This window comes from Battus philenor, unplaced genomic scaffold, assembly GCF_028537555.1.
Source record: "Battus philenor isolate CCGP_79_NKW_IND1 unplaced genomic scaffold, ilBatPhil1.0.hap1 SCAF_12, whole genome shotgun sequence".
Taxonomy (NCBI): domain Eukaryota; kingdom Metazoa; phylum Arthropoda; class Insecta; order Lepidoptera; family Papilionidae; genus Battus; species Battus philenor.
In genome coordinates, this window is record NW_027181674.1 from 8,531,387 (window position 1) to 8,548,792 (window position 17,406).

The window sequence follows — 17,406 nt, forward strand, 5'->3', positions numbered from 1 at the left end:
GGATATACATAAAATTTAAAAAATGAAGTAATTAACCTGTACATAATATGTAGTGCGCCGTTCTTGCTTTTTTAGCCAAAAACAACATAGGTATGAAATAGATATGATCGTTACAAAATGGAGTTTTAGTTATAAATTGGGAAGATGCAAGTATGTTTTGGGTATGCCACAACGATCAATTTCACAAGTTATAATAGTACTCCTTTAACTAAATAAATATTATATTTTATACATAATATTGCATAGTCTACAGCGACCACTGAACTTCAAATGAACTGTTTATATCTGTGTACTTATTCTCTATTAAAACAAATCATAAATATTAAAAGTATATTCAGTGATGAGTCATTTAATGTCTTACAGGGAGATATCTAAGATGGGTGAATGAGTGTTCAAACAATTAACAAATTTTAAATATCCTCTGTACTTCAACTGTCTGAGACAACCTAAAAGATATAAGAAACAAATAAATTTAAAGTGCAGTCCCGAATTGTTTGAAGAAAAACGTCTACTCAGCACAGGTGAAGCGGCGTTTATTCGAATTACTGGCCTCGAAGACGGCCGCAAAAAATAGCAACAAAAGGAATAAAAACGCGCAGCCATTGTACATTCAGGGTTGCCATATGTTGAGCTATTTTGGCGGACAGTATGGATTTACAGAGATTACAGATAACAGTTTTTTATATTAATATCTCATTTTCTTTAGGACAAGACGTAAAAAAATTTACTGAATAACAAAATAGTTCGTTTTGAACGAATTTTGCCAGTTGCTATTGCCTTGCTAATAACGAAGTAGCAATGTTACAAGTCATTATTGTTATTTCACACGACAAAATAAGTTAAGTTAGCCATATCTCAGTCCACAGACACAGCTATTGTAATATATATAATAAATAACATAGTTATGCTATTTACATTTATTATGAGAATATATTTTTACGTTCCCCTTTTCGACTATGTAAACACATTTCTAGAATTATATAAGAATCTTAAAAGAAGTTTAACCAGTTTAATAATGTCCGAAATTTTTTGTCGTAAGCTATGGGGTATGGATAGCTCTCGACAGATGTGCGCACGCAAACGCACCGGATTGGTCCACAGCACAACAGATGCGTACCACATCTTATAGAGCAGGGCCCTTTTCGAATATTATTTAATATGGAGCTCGATAAAAAGATTTGCTTCGAACAAGGGTATTCTACTTTACGAACGTAAGATTATCTACCGTTTCACCTTTAAAAAATACTACATTCAAACTCATACTTACTACTTCGATTATATTAATATCGGGAAAACAGATATGCGAATTTCTTAACAGTAAAGAATGTCGAGATTAAATAGTTGGACCGTTTTTTTATTACCGATGGAAATATCCGAAATTTATATATATTTCGGATTTTATCAATCGGTGATTATATAGCAATCGCCATCAACACTTCTATGCTGGCATTGGCTCTCTCAGGTCCACCAAACAGTTTCTTAGGCCTAGCCTTGTGCTCTAAGGGTGGGGGTTCTATCTTACATCTATCATCCAATAGTGGTGTCCTATAATTCATACAGTTAGTTGATTTCTGCAAGTTGAACTCGCGCCTTAACCATATCAATCCTTTACTACTAAGCTACCACTGCCCAAAATATAAAATGTTTGTTGTTAAATTTATATATTATTCATTTAATTGTAATGTAATGAGTCTAAAAAGTACTGTGTCCAAACGTAAATGTACCATTGTATACCAAAAAGGAAGTTCATTACAGTTAGAATAACAGTGTAAGGATGTCTGATAAATATTTACCCACTTTGTCACCGTTTAAGGTATGTGAGACCTGTGTTGTAATATCCTCTGTAGTCTAAATCCAGAGCGGAACGCGGCCTGCATTATGGAATTAACGTGTTTAGCGGTTAACCTAACAATAGGCGTTGGAGTTAAAAAAAGTGTTTTTAATTTTTGTGTATAAAAATTCACATACATATTTTTAAGTGTTATATTTGACAAAACGAAACGACTAAATTATAATATTTATAAATATCTTCTAAAATGTAGTATAAAAGAAAACGTATTCACTTGTTATCATTTTATTGTTTCTTCGAAAGGATGTTTTTGTTTTTATTTTATTTATAAAGGATTATACGGTATTTGGAACATAAGTTGATTTTGAGTCATTAAATAATGGTTTTAATATCTTCTATATCATAGAGATGCACCAAGTTCAATACAGTACATGAGACGAAAAAAATACTTTATCAACACCGTACGATAAAAGCAATTACGTAAACATAATGAATGTAAGACAGTAATGATAAGTGTAGCGGAAGACGATGCACATCTTATACGGTTACACAAAATTAACGGAAGAAAACTTTTATAATAGAATGTTCAAGTCTCACACAGTGAATTTTAAACGTAATGTACTCACCGACATACGCATTCTTTGGTATATCGCATAGATAAAAAATAAAGGTGCATTAACCGCTTAGAATTACAATGTATTGTATCTGTGGTGCCGTTTCCTTTACACTGTTGGAGTAGCCCACCTGTGTTAAAAAGATAACTGTGGCACATCACCCCGCCATTTTATATTTCATACTACAAAAGGAAAAAATAACTTTTGAAGCAGGTGTACACGTAAATATAACTTTTATAGATCAAGGTTCCCAAGGAAATAAAACTATATAATGTTTCAAAAAAATATTATAATAAACACAAAGTTATGAAACTACATGAGAATCGATTGAGGTTAATGTGTTCCTACTTCTAAAATAGACAGATATTTTGTGATTTTTATTATTCTATTGACTATATAATGTAGTTATGTACGTCATCTATTTTCATCTATAATTGTGAAATTTATGTATATGCATAGAATATTAAAGAAAAGACTAAAATAAAATTTTATATTATTAACTGTCAACCTCGTGAGTACTAGACTATTGCGGTTATTCATCTGGTTAAGAACATCGCCACAAAATTTTCTTATCTCTATAATCTACAATCTCGTTTTACATCATAAAAAATTTGTAAGGCATTTCATTCGTTTAAAGTTAAGATTAACATTTTGAAATATGACGATGGATAATTAAATATAAAAACTATGCATCTATTATAGAGGTTATATGCATTAAAAATGTTGCGTGTGAATGTGTGTAACAGTACAACTTTTGGCCAGCTGTATGTAAATGCGATAGATAAGCTTTCCACCTGCACCTAATAACGCCTTGACGTACTTAACGATTATTGAATAATGCATGTACTCAATAGGCTTTTTCCGAAATATGTCTTACTTTAACTGTACCTACTTATGTTATCATAAAGGAGCACTTACAACACTGTACCTATCTGGGGAATCAGTTTACCTATTTATAGGAAATTGGCAGATGAGTAAGTACACATTATGCTATCGGTTTTTGTTTTTAAAAAACAGGGCTTGGTACTTTGTATTTTTCGATGTTTAACAGCATAAGGTTATCTTGTTTTAAATTGCAATTAAACTGCCCCACGCATTCAATATCCCCGCAACCTACGTCTCCACTGTTGACATTATGCAATCGATGAATAATTAATTCTATGCCGTAGTCACGACAACGTAGGCGCTGTGTGATGACCAATAGCAATTTTTTTTAAAAAAAAAGTGATTTTTGTATCGATGAATAATAAAAATTAACAATGACATTTTTTAACGGAAGTTATTTCTTAATGCGTTCACGCTGATGATTATCAAAAGGCACTGATACGTCGCGTGGGTAGAACCCCCACTAGGTAGACTGGCGACATAGTCAAGGTCGCGGAAAGTCGTAGAATACATTAAGCGCAAGACCCAATACATAAAATTTAATCAGTACCCAATATATAAAATAATAACTAAAATTATATCAGTTTATTCATAAGTTTAAAACGACATTATATGCACCATATTCATTTGGCAGTTGCAAAGTCACTTTCGTCAAGGCCGCGACCTCTCGTTCACTAACTAAAAGGCCAACGTTCTGGTCTTTGTGCCAAAGTTGTCGATTTAACTGGACCCGATCGCCTCGCCCACTCAACGAGCCGGCGAATAAATATTTATGCGAATCCAAATAAACGAACGATAATCGTAAACCAATGTTTCAAAACAGAGCGTTTAACAGCTTAATATAACTTGGATATGTAAACTGACAGTCAAAAATAGAATTTAGCTGCTATTGTCGCCTATAGAGATCTAAGTGTGCTATGACATTTGCCTCTTTGCTTTATTATTTATGCAGAAATAACTGGTTCTAAAAGGCAATACGATTCAAGTTGAGAGTAAGGACGTAAACAACGATTACGCATAAAAAAATAAAACTTGCACATGCTGCCAGCGCAACACAGCTGTTCGCTAAGAAATTTATATTCAGAAAATCTTAGCTCTCGAATCACTGACCGACATTTTGTTCTCGATACAAATGCACGCGCCTTCGCCGTGCATATTCTTATAATATATCTGTAGACTTCGTTGAATATCAGGATCCAACAATAAACATTATATCCAAGTTTTTCCTCCATCCAGATTTTTAACTAGTTCTTATTGCAATAAGTTTAATATTTGAATTTAATTAATTTAGTAAATTTTAACATCTTTTAGACGAGCAATTGTTCGAGCTACGTAGTGGTTTTTATGCGGATCTCTCTATTTCTGATTCGATCTCAAATACAATACATTTGGATTTGTTAATAAATTAAGTACATTTAACGTTATTTTTTACTGGCCTTTAGTTGATACATAAGTATACAATTTTTTTTACTACGTGTATAATTATTATCCTACTTACTGTATTCAATGAAAGAGGACCTATTTGGACCCATTCTATCATAACAATATGTAGTACATTTTTTATTTTATTCATTTAAATAGCAAATAAAGTAAAACATTAAAAACACATTTAATAGTGAATTTTAATATTACAACACAACGGGAACGAAATATTTTCCACAATATTATTACGATAGTTGCCGTTTCTTTCACTTTTACCTACTCTCAGTTTTCTTTATAGATAAATAAAAACGTTTGTGATAATAACGGTAGGGATTATGCGCGTATTTGTAGAATTGCGTATAAAAATGGTGCGACTCACAATAGAACGACACAAAAGGATGGAGAGCACTATGTCAAACAAAGCTTTCTTGAATTTCAACTGAAAATTTTTTTACACTGTGTTTTTTGTAATAAAAATATGCACGGTGTTTGCGACATTATAAGGATAAAGCTATGAATCAAGTGATTTAGCGTTAGCGTGAAAAGTTTTCTGTAGAAGATTGATATTTACTTTTGTATTTATTAAAACTGAAAAAAAATCAATATTACTAATATACACAATACAATGAATATCAATGTGCAGTAAAAATGTACAAAAGCTGAAAAAAATGTTTCAACAAAAACATATCGTGTACACGTTCATCATTTTCGATCAACATTTACTATTATAAATGTTAGTATGGAGTACGCTACACTCCACGCTGACAACAGCGTATGACTAAGTAGCAGAACGTTTACGATTGTTATTGGCGGAAGCACCTTGAATACATTATGACTGGCCACGGTGTGGTGTTGGCGACCCCACGATTCATGTTTAGAGTGCCGAATGCGAATATAATTATACAAAATATATTTCCACATAAAAAAGGTAAAGTTCACAAATAATTTTTGTATGTACTATTTAAGTATTGGGGTTGTCATATTACTCACACAACCAACAGTTGGAGCTCAAAGGTTGAAAAGTAGACACGGCATGGTTAGGTCACCCACTAGATGGACCGACTACACGTAAGATTGGTCATCGTTGCGAACTTTGCGTGGGGAGAGGGGGGGGGGGGTATGCCTTTCAGTGGGCGTCTTTCGGCGGATGATGACAACTATTTAAGTAGTTTACATTAAGTCATGTTTATGCTCTGTGATATTAGATTTATGTTAACAATATTTTTTAGTATGTATAAATTTGTAACAACTCCTTTTTACAAATGTTTTCAAATTTGCACATTATACCGTTTTTTATAGTGTGAGATATGTATTGTTAAGTTTCTATACTATCATTAATGCCTAAGTCTTTATTACAGAATTTTTCGCTGTGTAAAATAAAAAAGAAATAAAAATGATTGTATAGTTATATACTAATGAATACATCATTTTCTGTAATCGGCATTAGTTGGGTTATTTTTCACAGGGAGCATGCCATCGAGCAGTGGCATCGCAGCGGTAGAGGATTGAGACTTGCGATCCTAAGTCGGGGGTTCAATTCCCGGGATACAATCTTACATAAAGCACACTTGTTCATTAATAACATGGGATTGCTCAAAAACAAATTTCCAAAGGATGAGCAGCACAGTCCTTTGCGTACTAATATACTACACATACTACACTCCGACCGCGACCCCGACTACCATGTTTGGCGTTTTTGATATATCTTCCACAGATATCTTTGGGTGAGGTCTACAGCTTTTGAAAACTACAAATGAACTATAGAAAACGCTTACTAAATTCAAGTCAGAAATGGTTTTTCGATGGTTAATTTATCGAGCATAAGCATTATCATACCTTTTAATTAGGTATTTTATTATTGTAATCGCCAAGTTATAGGTTTTTGATTTTTGCAGATACGAATTACCTCCTAGTTTAAATTATTTACTAATAATTCAAATGACAGATTTACGGTCGTCTCTTTTTAATTATATAATTATACTAAGTTACAAAAAGATTAATGTACGCAAACATGTACAATTGTATGTCCATTATTATTACATTATTTCATGAGAATAAATGCGTTTTGTAGTCAGCGGAAATAGTTTATTTATATTTATATATTCAAAGCACATTTCATGTTTTTCTGTTTAAAATTTTAATTAACTCATTTTTTACTTACTAACAGATTTAAATACATGCATGAAAGGCATTGAGAGGCATGAGTTTCAAATGTAAAGAAACTATGTATGTATTACAGTCCGACCGGAATCCTAGTACCGCGCGCTATTTATGCACGCTTTCTTAACGAGTGGCACAGTGGTTCCGCTCTGGCGGAAATAGGATCGTCATAATTAAATTCTACTAACTTATCCCATTGGTAATTGTATTAAAAAATAAAATAATGTTTAAGGCACTTCTCAACCAAAGACACAAGATTAGTTATGCAAAAAAATTGCAATTGCAACAGAAATATAATCTGTTGGTTTTAATGAACAATAGTATACAAAGGGTTAAGTTTAACGAAAACTATCGTAAGTCACAGGCTCGATTACTTACTGTAAGTAGTGGAGTTTGCGTAACATAGCTTTTATTGAATAACAGCGAAGGCAAAATATAGTGAGAAATCGATTATATCACAGGATCAAAAATTCTAAAATCCTTAAATAGGAGGTTTGTTTGAAACAACTCCAACTAAAAATGAATCGATTGCAATACTTTAATTAGTAATAATTTTACCTCAGAACAATAAGTTAACCGTTTTATGGTATTTTTAAATTTAAATCAATTTTTATGATAGGTTTTAATAACTCTACGCAAACTTTTATAAATTCTGTGTAATAAACTACAAGTCCAGACTCCGATCAAAGTCAAAATCTCCACTACTGCAATCATTCCATCTCGATAACAAGTTGTTATATCTTTAAGACTTCTTAATTATAAGTTTAAATTATTGTAGCTGATTGAAAAGTCGTTGAACTCATTATCTACTGTTGATTGTACTACCTAGCAGTAGGAAATTGAACTACTTACCTATAGAGAGCAGTGCCACGAGGGCTATGAATGAAGACAGCATTCTGGATACGGCCACTCAGCACTTCACAATTCACTTTTGTCACTTTTTCAAAAACAAAATCAAAAATGATGTGAATAAACCAAAAACGAAAACTTCACTGGCCGCAATGCGGCCGGGCTTTGCCCAGATCTGTAACAAATAAATAACATACGATTATTTAAATATATTTGATTAATATTATTTACTTTCGTTATGTATATGTGATTGTATTGTATACGTGATGTGTTCTTTATATATATGATAACGTTTTGTATATCTTTTGTATTCTTGCAGATTTATCATCACTCACCCTTACTTTTTTTTTAGTTTGATTAAAAATATTAATATTGATTTCTATTAAAATACATGGTCGTTGGGACTCAAAAGTTCTCTAATGGCGACCACCAGCCGGTAGACATAGTGTGGGTAGCTCCTCACTTAGCGTATCCACGCATACCCCGGGACGGGCTATCAAAAATTGCAGGGCGCGAGGGAAGACCGCGTGGCGATCCCTGACCGGGAGATACCGCGGTCCCCCGTTTAGCGCAGAGGGCGACCACCGAGGGGGTTTTAGTGGGTAGGAATCCCACATACCCCTGTCCTCCCCCCAGAGGCAGGGCATCTTGAATACCGGAAGATTTCCCCCACCGAAACAAAAAAAAAAGGGTAGCCCCTCACTAGGATGACCATTTACATAGTTAAATATCTAATAGATTCAGGCGTTACCTTGCGAAAGTCCATCCTAACTAAGAAAGGGACTAATATATAGCTACTTTCGCTATGCAGCAGTAGCCGTGCAATGAAGTGCACCACCCGCCAGCCCGCTGATAAATGCGCGTGCGGCAAACAATGCTAAACACAACTACCACCGCTAATTCACTGTGCACCCCTCCACGGGGAATCATCAGGAGATGTTACACCGACCAGTGCCAACACCGAGTACCTCGGTGACTAGAAAACTCGAGATAGCGGAAGTAGCTATATATTAGTCCCTTTCTTAGTTAACACAGTTGAAAACCCGATAAGTCGCTGGTTGCGGGCAGCAGATGGAGGAAGATAATCGAGACGATCTTTGGCAAAAACCTATGCCTAATAGTGGAAGTCTGTCGACTAGTATGATGATGATAATGATAATAGGATGTGATTTCTACAAAACATTCATGTTCATTTAAAAGAAGAAACTGTTAAAAACTATTTATTGTAAGAGATACTTTTGTAGTGATTGTATTCAAATATTTGTTTTAATTTTCAAACAAATATTGCATAATTCATTAATCATAAACAGTTAATGAAATAAAATACAATAACTTACTTTATCGTACTTTTTGTTCAACTTAAAATGATCTGTTAACTGTTTAAACGCAAAAAAAGGGAAGAGGCTACTAAAGAATTATTATTAGGCTCTTGTCTTTAATAAATGATAAAAAACGAGGTGTAAACGCATCCTTAGACGGTAATATTTGGAATGTGAATGGCCGAAATACATCAAACCACAATATCCTATGGCAGCGTTAAAACAAATGTTTGTTTGCATAATGTTCCATCTGCTAAACGTTATTATTGTAACACGACCTAAGTTGAACACACGTGTTTACTAAACTTTTTATTATATATGAATTCTTTAATACTACCGAGAAGAAGAGTCTTATTGCAAACATTTTGCAATATTTAACAGTGTGGACGATGTCGGTGTCACGTAACGCTGTCACCGAATTCATGAATTTATTGCAATTTCAAGAAATTTAGCTGTTGACCGCTCGCCCCTTATTTTGCATTTGCAGATTCCACGAGTTCGAAACAGCACGGCGCAAAGAGCGCCTATTCTAAGGTCTCTTTAAAGGTAGCGGTGCTCGGGATTACCATGTGAGTCTCGGCAACGGAGACGCCCCTGAGCTCTTAAATTACTTCGGAAGACGCTTCGTGGAGTGACTAGACTTACGGACCCCCGCGATGGAACTTCGGCTTCGGCTCTCGCTCGTTGCTGATACAGTTTAAGGTGCTCGCGCTTACTCTTTTATTTTACTCCTCCTACTAACTTTTTCTTTTTTTCGCGGACATCTCTGGCATTATTGGCATAATTTTTTTTCCATTCAAAATATAATGCCAGGGAAAAAGTCTTATTGCGAATAGTGTCTTTAAACTCGTTATGAAATCTTTTTTACTGTACTATTTGTATCTGGCTAGTTTGGTTACTATTAAAAGGTTACATTAAAAAAAAAAAGAAACATGTTAGTAAACTTTTACTTCGAGCTATTTTTAATTCTCTGCGTTAGAATGAGGTAATCTAAAGGAATTTGATACATTTATTAAAAAAAAGATTAAAAGAGGAAAAAGGTACCCAAGCCACGAATTAAAAAGTGTCTCGTCTTCAGAATTCTTTAGGCAGTGCCACGTAAACGTCAAGAGAGTACAGCGAAACTTTCTTATCGCATTATTTAACGGATGTACCAAAATTTTTATAGCAACAGCCTCATGTCACTAATAGGTATCGTACAGAATAGTTAAATGTGAATAAACTTTGAAAAAGTATGACAAGAATTTTCGTGAAAAATGCGAAATAAGTTTTTCCCCAAACGAATTACTTTAGCTTTCCGAGCGCATTTGGCAGACTAAATAAGAGAGTTCTGCTCAGGGTTGACACACCATAGGACACTGCCCATGTAATGGTTCCACAGTATAATAATAACTTAAAACCGGTCATCGTAAAAGATTACTTTTAAACAAAATTAACATTTAATTTTGAGAATATGAACTGCTAATCCTATTAGTCGATACTGGTAGTCTCTGACAACAATTAAAACCAGTTATAGTATTTGTTTACACCATCTCTACTCTTACGTGATGATTCCCACGACGTTCAACTACGGAAATTATCTTATACTAAATTGGCTGGTAAAAACTGAGGTGTCTTGAATAAGGACAGGCGGTAATTCACATCGAGACAGCTGCTTACTCTGTCTCTAGGATGACTCAGCTAAATACCAACTCGAAGCACTTGATTCGGTACAACCGCATGCTGTTCGACTTATAGGTGATAATAAGTTCCTATAAAAATTATCCGCATAGGATACCGTCGGCGAGTAGCGAATCTGTTAATTTTTTACTGAATTCATTCGCAAACTTCACGATCCTATTCCACTATCTCCGTTTCTTTAGAGTACAAGTAGTAATAAGCACACCAGCGCCCTCACAGTGTGTAGTTTCCTTGGAGTCGCAGCAAACGTTTCTGATCTGCACAGTTCGAATATGGAACGATCTGTCGGTTTCCTTATTTCCGAGAATTGTAAAGGTCTTTTCAGAGTTAGAGTGAATTAGTACCGACGGAGGAAGCGTGCTTCGTCATCTACCACATCATCGCTTTCCATCAGACGCGTTCTTGGTCAAACGCGGACAAGTAAGCGATGAAAATATACTACCTGACATTTGATTTGGCAAGTCGTAATAATTTTTCATCTGAAATATATTTTTTAATTTAATTGGGAACCTCGAGAAAAATACAATTTGAAAAAGGTCTAAATTTATTACAAGTCCGAAAATGCAACTTTTCAGGAGAGACAAAAATATTATATTGGGCATATCTCAAAAATTTTGACTATATAAAGCAGTGAAAATATTTACAAGAACATATCTATTCTTAGCATGTCGAATAAGAGTAGTTTTTACTTTATATCGTAATTTTTTTTTAATCCTTGTTTGTTCTTTACCTTGTTTATTAAGAGAAAAAAAGATAACTATGTCTATCTCCGCTATTTTTAGTTAGAAAATTATAGAAAGATCGACAACATGTATTGGAACTATTTTAAAAATTATTATTCAAAATATTTTAATACCCGTAAAGATGATAACGACGATTGTTGTCATTTTATTCGGTGGGTTGCTTTGCTATTTTTATACATGAATATAGCAGTGACAACAAAACGTGTCTATACAAAAAATTAAGATATTTAAGTAAGTACTCTTTGAAGGAATAAACGCAAAGATACTCAACAAATTGATCATTAACGCTATAATTATTTAACATATAAAAAACTTATCACCTTTTAGATTATTAAAAGAAAATTAGCCGAGCATGTATGTATTCTGGATACTAAAAAATATTCCAATTAATCGCAATTTATTATAAGTATACACTACTCGCGGGGCAAACGCGTGAACGCATGTAGCAAGTGACGGAAAAGTTATTTTGGGCTCCATTATCCAGAAATGGCTACGATGAGTTAACGTTTGGTTTTTACGAGAACTTTTACGTGTATGGAGGGCAACGGGTAGTGATCATTATAATGGATCTTTGACTTATGCTTGATTTATTTAATGCATTTTTTTATACACAAACCTTTCGTTATGTGGAGGTCAAAGATACTTTCACACTTTTTTATTATGTTTAATCTATATATATATTTATAACAAAATCGTGTTAGTTACACCATTTATAACTCCAGAACGGCTGCATCAATTTTTGTGATTATGATGATCATCGTTTAAAAAATAACATTAAAAGAACACCAGCCAACACAGTATATCCGTGTAAAAGATTTAACGTAACAATCTTGTATAGATTTGATTATCCTAAATCCGCTAACTTACCACCAGGTCAGCTAGACTTTTCGTTAATAATAAGTTTAATAAGTATCTTCACAAGCTAAAATATTGAAGTGTCATTTGTATCTTTTACGTCACACAAACATATATCTATTAGTAGTTGTAAAATGTTATTATTTAATGAACGCGAATGTTGTAGGGAACATTTGGACGGAGGGGAATTTAATAGGTCAGCGCGCATATAATTAGTAAGGGTTCGTTATAAGCGATCGTACAGATATAAAATTTTCTATAATCGGTATTTAAAAAATCTATATTCATTATTAAAACGAATATTTTCGTAGGTACCAAATGAATTAATTAAGTCATTAATTCATCAGTAGCATCATTGCACTCGAAACAGAGATAAACGTGTACTTTTTATTAGTGTCCTCGGTGATAGTTGCCCTGTAATTAAAACGACCGCTGACATTTGAGCCCAATGGCCTATATCGTGTATACAATCGTTTCTAATCCTTCACGGAGATTTTACCACATTATTTTTTTAAATGGAGACGATAAACCAGAATTAACGACTAAATAAATTAATAAAATTGTGTACAAATTTATTTTTTCGCGTAATCTTGCAATTTGTTTTGCGAATGAATTCATATACTTTGTTCATTTAACGTTCGAACAAAATAAGTGTAAAAGTTTTATTATTAAGTATAATACATGGTTGATTTGTCATAAGTAAATGGATTCTACTCCGTATATGTAATGATGAACGCCTATTTTTACAGTAACTAGCAATATTTTGTTAAACCTTTTTTTGAATAAATGTATTTACCGGTGGTTAAAATTATAATTATAATTTGGTTAGATTCAAAACTAACATGAGAGAAATGTTCAAATTTAAGTACGTGTTCAAGTTTAATACGTAAGACGGGAGATCGGTAGTATGTTATAGGTAGGAGGTGAAAAGATATCGACTCGCAGACTGGAGCGAGTCTGGGAAGAAAGATCGCCCCTCTCGCTATGTAAGATAAGTTTCTACGCGCTCCTAGACCCACCCACCCGAACAGTACGTATGTACATTGGTTTACTTTATTTGAAAAATCAGGATTAGAAATTGATAATTCGTTGTATATTTTACAATTATATATTAACATATAATATAAAACACTTTTCTTCCACATCTTTAAATTACCAAAAAATTTAATAATTTTTATGATAGTTTTAATATTTGTCATTTTTTTTATATGTAGAGCCTTACTGTAATGAATAAGTTTCTTACACATGATTTGCGGAAGTTGCTTAGTACCTGACTGCATAGAAAAAATCTCACCCGGACCGCTTTTCCGAGTTAAGTTTGCACCTGCCATCGTAATACAACGAATTTAAATGAAGGGCAATATTTTTAAAAATACGTGTTCAGTTAGTTATTTTATAGTTTATTTATTGCATTAATACCTAAACCATCACTTAAGTCAATGCATTTTTTTTACTCTATCATACATACTTCTTCTTATATATGTAAAATATAAAAATAGTACTTAAAATTATTTTTAAATTTTTCGCTTAAATTATGCATAAGAAGTTAAGTCTCAATAATAGGATTTAAAATAAATGGAATATAAGTAATGAAAGAGACTGTGGTAATTAAAATATTGCAGCTAGACACAGAATGGTTAATTTAATTTTTTTCTTCCCTTATTTAACATTGTGTCTGTTTCAACGTAGAAAAGCACATGGCAATCTTTTACACTGATTTGCGGGTACCAAGACATGAGAAATTGGATCAGTTGAATTAATTTTGGACAGGTTTTTTATGTATAGATCGCAGTAATTGAGTTAATTGACAATAAATTTGAAAGTAGATTGTCAAAATATTTATAGTGTGTACAAGTTAAGGCGTGGCCATTAATAAACCACGAACCGCGGGGTCATATATTTAAACGAACCGACAAAATGTACAGCGCCATTTTGAGTTATCATTTAAAAATGTATGTCTAACGAAGTATTTTTTTATTATTAGTAGCTAAAGAAGTTTAAAGTTGTAGAAGTGCGCAACAAATGTGACTACGCCACATGATTCATTTGAAATGTTTGTAGCTTATAGCAAATATTACTCATCAATTATATTATTTTAGGTACTATTATTATTTTCAAATTATTTTTAATTTATGTTTATTTTTTAATTTATGTAGTTTTTGAAAAAAAAAATCGTAGGAAAGTAAACAGAATCATATGTTGTAAATAATGAACTTTAATGCATATCTATAGATATTTTTATCATTATCGCAATAATTTTAATTTTTATCAGTCGTAATATTGCACACAAGCGCGCGCATCAAATCTTTGGATATCATTTTGTCTTTTTCTGCGATTAACGTATATTGCTACCGATCAATGTCAAAAGAAATGTTCACCAATTGAATTTAATCAGGAAATAGAATAAGACCGCGTTTGATACCAGCGAGCCTGCCTACACTCGGTCAAGACAACATCGTTATCGATCGCAGTCGAGCGTCCGACCGACCGGCGTTATTCGCGAATACGAATTGTTGTGACAAAAACGTAGTGCCGGCAGTGGATTTCATTAAAAAAAGATTTTTTACCTGAGACACGAAGAAAGAGGACCAGCGCAGCAGCCACTACACTTAAGGACACAACACACGCGACAAGACGAGCGGCAACACCGACTCGTCCGAGCTCACGACGTCGAGTGAGTAAGTATCTACCTAGTTGTAGACGAGACATGAACGGGCGATGACATCCGTGCAAAAAGGACGTTAGAGCATGCTGTCTCGCTCGAAAATAACGCTTCACAGGACGATCTTAATCGGGACCGACGCACAAAGCCGAACGCCACGGGGAGCCAAAAGCACAGGATCTTTTGAAATGCGCACGCAGATGTCCTTTGCTGCTTACACATCCGCATGGCTTTTACAATTTCACTTGATGAATACTCAATTATTTGCAAAATTCTACGCGACAATTTTAATTAAACTGCTTTATATTAATATAGGGTGTAAATGATGGGATTTTATCGACATTTCCCATAAGTTAAAATGAAAGATTTCAATCAATATTCTAAAATGATTCAATATGCCTTATTATCATCTCATGATAGTCTTCTAGATTTTAGGTAGCCTACCGCAGGTGCTGATATTAACAGAACGAGGACCTAGATTGCGCTGTATGCATGGCCTTTCAGCAGTCAGCTCATTCTTTCGCTGTTATACATCGCTACGATGTTATTTACCTTTCATACGTCGACTTTAATTTTTTTGTTTTCTTGTAGCGTTTGTGTCAAGAAGTCTACGCTAAATTTTCTATAATAATTCTATAATAAAAATGAAGATCTTTATACATATCTAAATATATATCTAAATATTCACTATTTTTTTCCTTCATTTTATTTGACTAGATCAGCTGACAGATTTTCGTAGCTGTAAATCATCAATAACCTTGATATACAATACTTGATATACCTTGATACACAAACCGTTATTTTAAAAACACCATATTGATTGTGAAGCTTTTTATAAAATAATGTTAAAGCTATTTCAACATAGAAACAGACGATATAAAATTGTCCATGTGAAAAAACATAGTTTTTCGGGATTGACGATACGAAGTATTTTTTTTTCTGTATTTGCTCGGACTAAGTTTATAATAATATACATTTTTGAAAGCCTAAGCTCTTTCAACATCAAAATGGTAGTTTAAAATTATTAATTAAATTTAAAACCTGTTCAGTACATTTGAAATATCTTAAGATCAAATTAAAATGCAACAAAAGGGAGGTAAAGTTAAGTAAGGTGAAAATACAATAAAAACAAAAAGAACATGCTAAATGAAATATTTTATATTGCCTCTTCTAGCTTTTATAACGTCTCAGAAACGGTTTCTAATAACACTAATTTTTGCACCAGGTACTATACCCTTCCCACTCCACTTTCACGCCATCTTCAGCTCCACGACATTTGCCGGGGTTGGATTTCTTGCTCGAACACTCCGTTAAACTACATACCACAAACAGAATCGAGGTCAGGCCTTAGTGATAGCCAGTGCCTAGTACGAATGCCACCTTCGGTCATGAGCTGACAAGAAATGCTTGCTGCGTGGCAACGGGCATTGTCATGCGTAAGGCAGCTAGCTGATCCAGGAGTATGTCTTCGATGTATCGGGCGGCTGGTAGACCGCCCCCGCGACTGCCTCCAGGGATGCAAACGAGTTCAGTTTTCCTCCTAAAGAAATGCCCACCCACTTCAAGCAAGAACCACCGGCGTACGCATCTGTTTTGGCAGAACAGCACTGCTCAAACCGCTCTCCAGGACGCCTGTAAACCCGAGCTCTTCTATCACTGCCACGCAGAAAAACACTGCAATCGTCAGTGACTGAACAATAAAGCTCGGCACTTCTTTTTAGATGTTCGATCTCTATACTGCATTGCCTGAGGACGAAAATCTTTGACCAGTGTGTATTGCCGATGCTGACATACGGATCCGAGATGTTGTCGTTTATGATATGACTTACAAGAATGCTAAGTCATCCTAAAAATAAAGAAGAGGGCTCGGAGCTCGAAGAATTGCACGTCTGAACTGGCGGTGGGCATATCACTCGTGCTACCGATGATCATTGGGAAAGGTTCTCGAGTGGCGACCATGAGCCGGTGGACTGACGACGGAGTTGAGGTCGCGGGAAGTAGCTGGATGTGGGCACCACAAGACAGGTTATCGTGACGACCTTTGGGGCAGATCTTGCAGATGAAGAAAATAAGTCATTATATTTAATATGTGGCTAGTCTAGTTTATGCTGTGATATAATGTTATAACTGTATAAATTTTAATCTTTATTTTTTAAATACTGATTATTAGGAGTAACTTAAGAACTCTAGGGACTAACACTGGTGGAGAGCAGAGGGTGCAATGTCAGCGCTATAACGATAGACGCTAACACTTCCCGCCCAAGCTTTCCCAAAACTTTTTTTTAACGGACTTTTTCTGCTGCCCAAATGATATTTGTAGATTCCACGGGTTTGAGGGGGCCGGATGCATAGGTCGCTTAACCTAGTAAGTAGTAGTAGTAAGATCACCTAGCCTTAAACCTCTTTCAACGCTACAAAGCGCGAGGGC

General features: G+C 34.2%; 1 protein-coding gene across 21 annotated transcripts in view; it reads right to left on the minus strand.

Moving 5' to 3' along the window:
• Dscam1 (Down syndrome cell adhesion molecule 1) overlaps positions 1-14,977 on the minus strand; it is a 77,753-nt gene extending 62,776 nt beyond the window's left edge. For all 21 annotated transcript variants that reach the window (XM_068776690.1, XM_068776713.1, XM_068776694.1 and 18 more), the window contains exons 1-2: positions 14,884-14,977; positions 7,723-7,894 (exon numbers count right to left, since the gene is read on the minus strand). In XM_068776690.1, the coding sequence (XP_068632791.1) occupies positions 7,723-7,765 (43 nt within the window). In that variant the 5' untranslated portion in view covers positions 7,766-7,894; positions 14,884-14,977. The remainder of the gene's footprint in view (positions 1-7,722; positions 7,895-14,883) is intronic.
• Between the last annotated feature and the right edge of the window lie 2,429 nt (positions 14,978-17,406).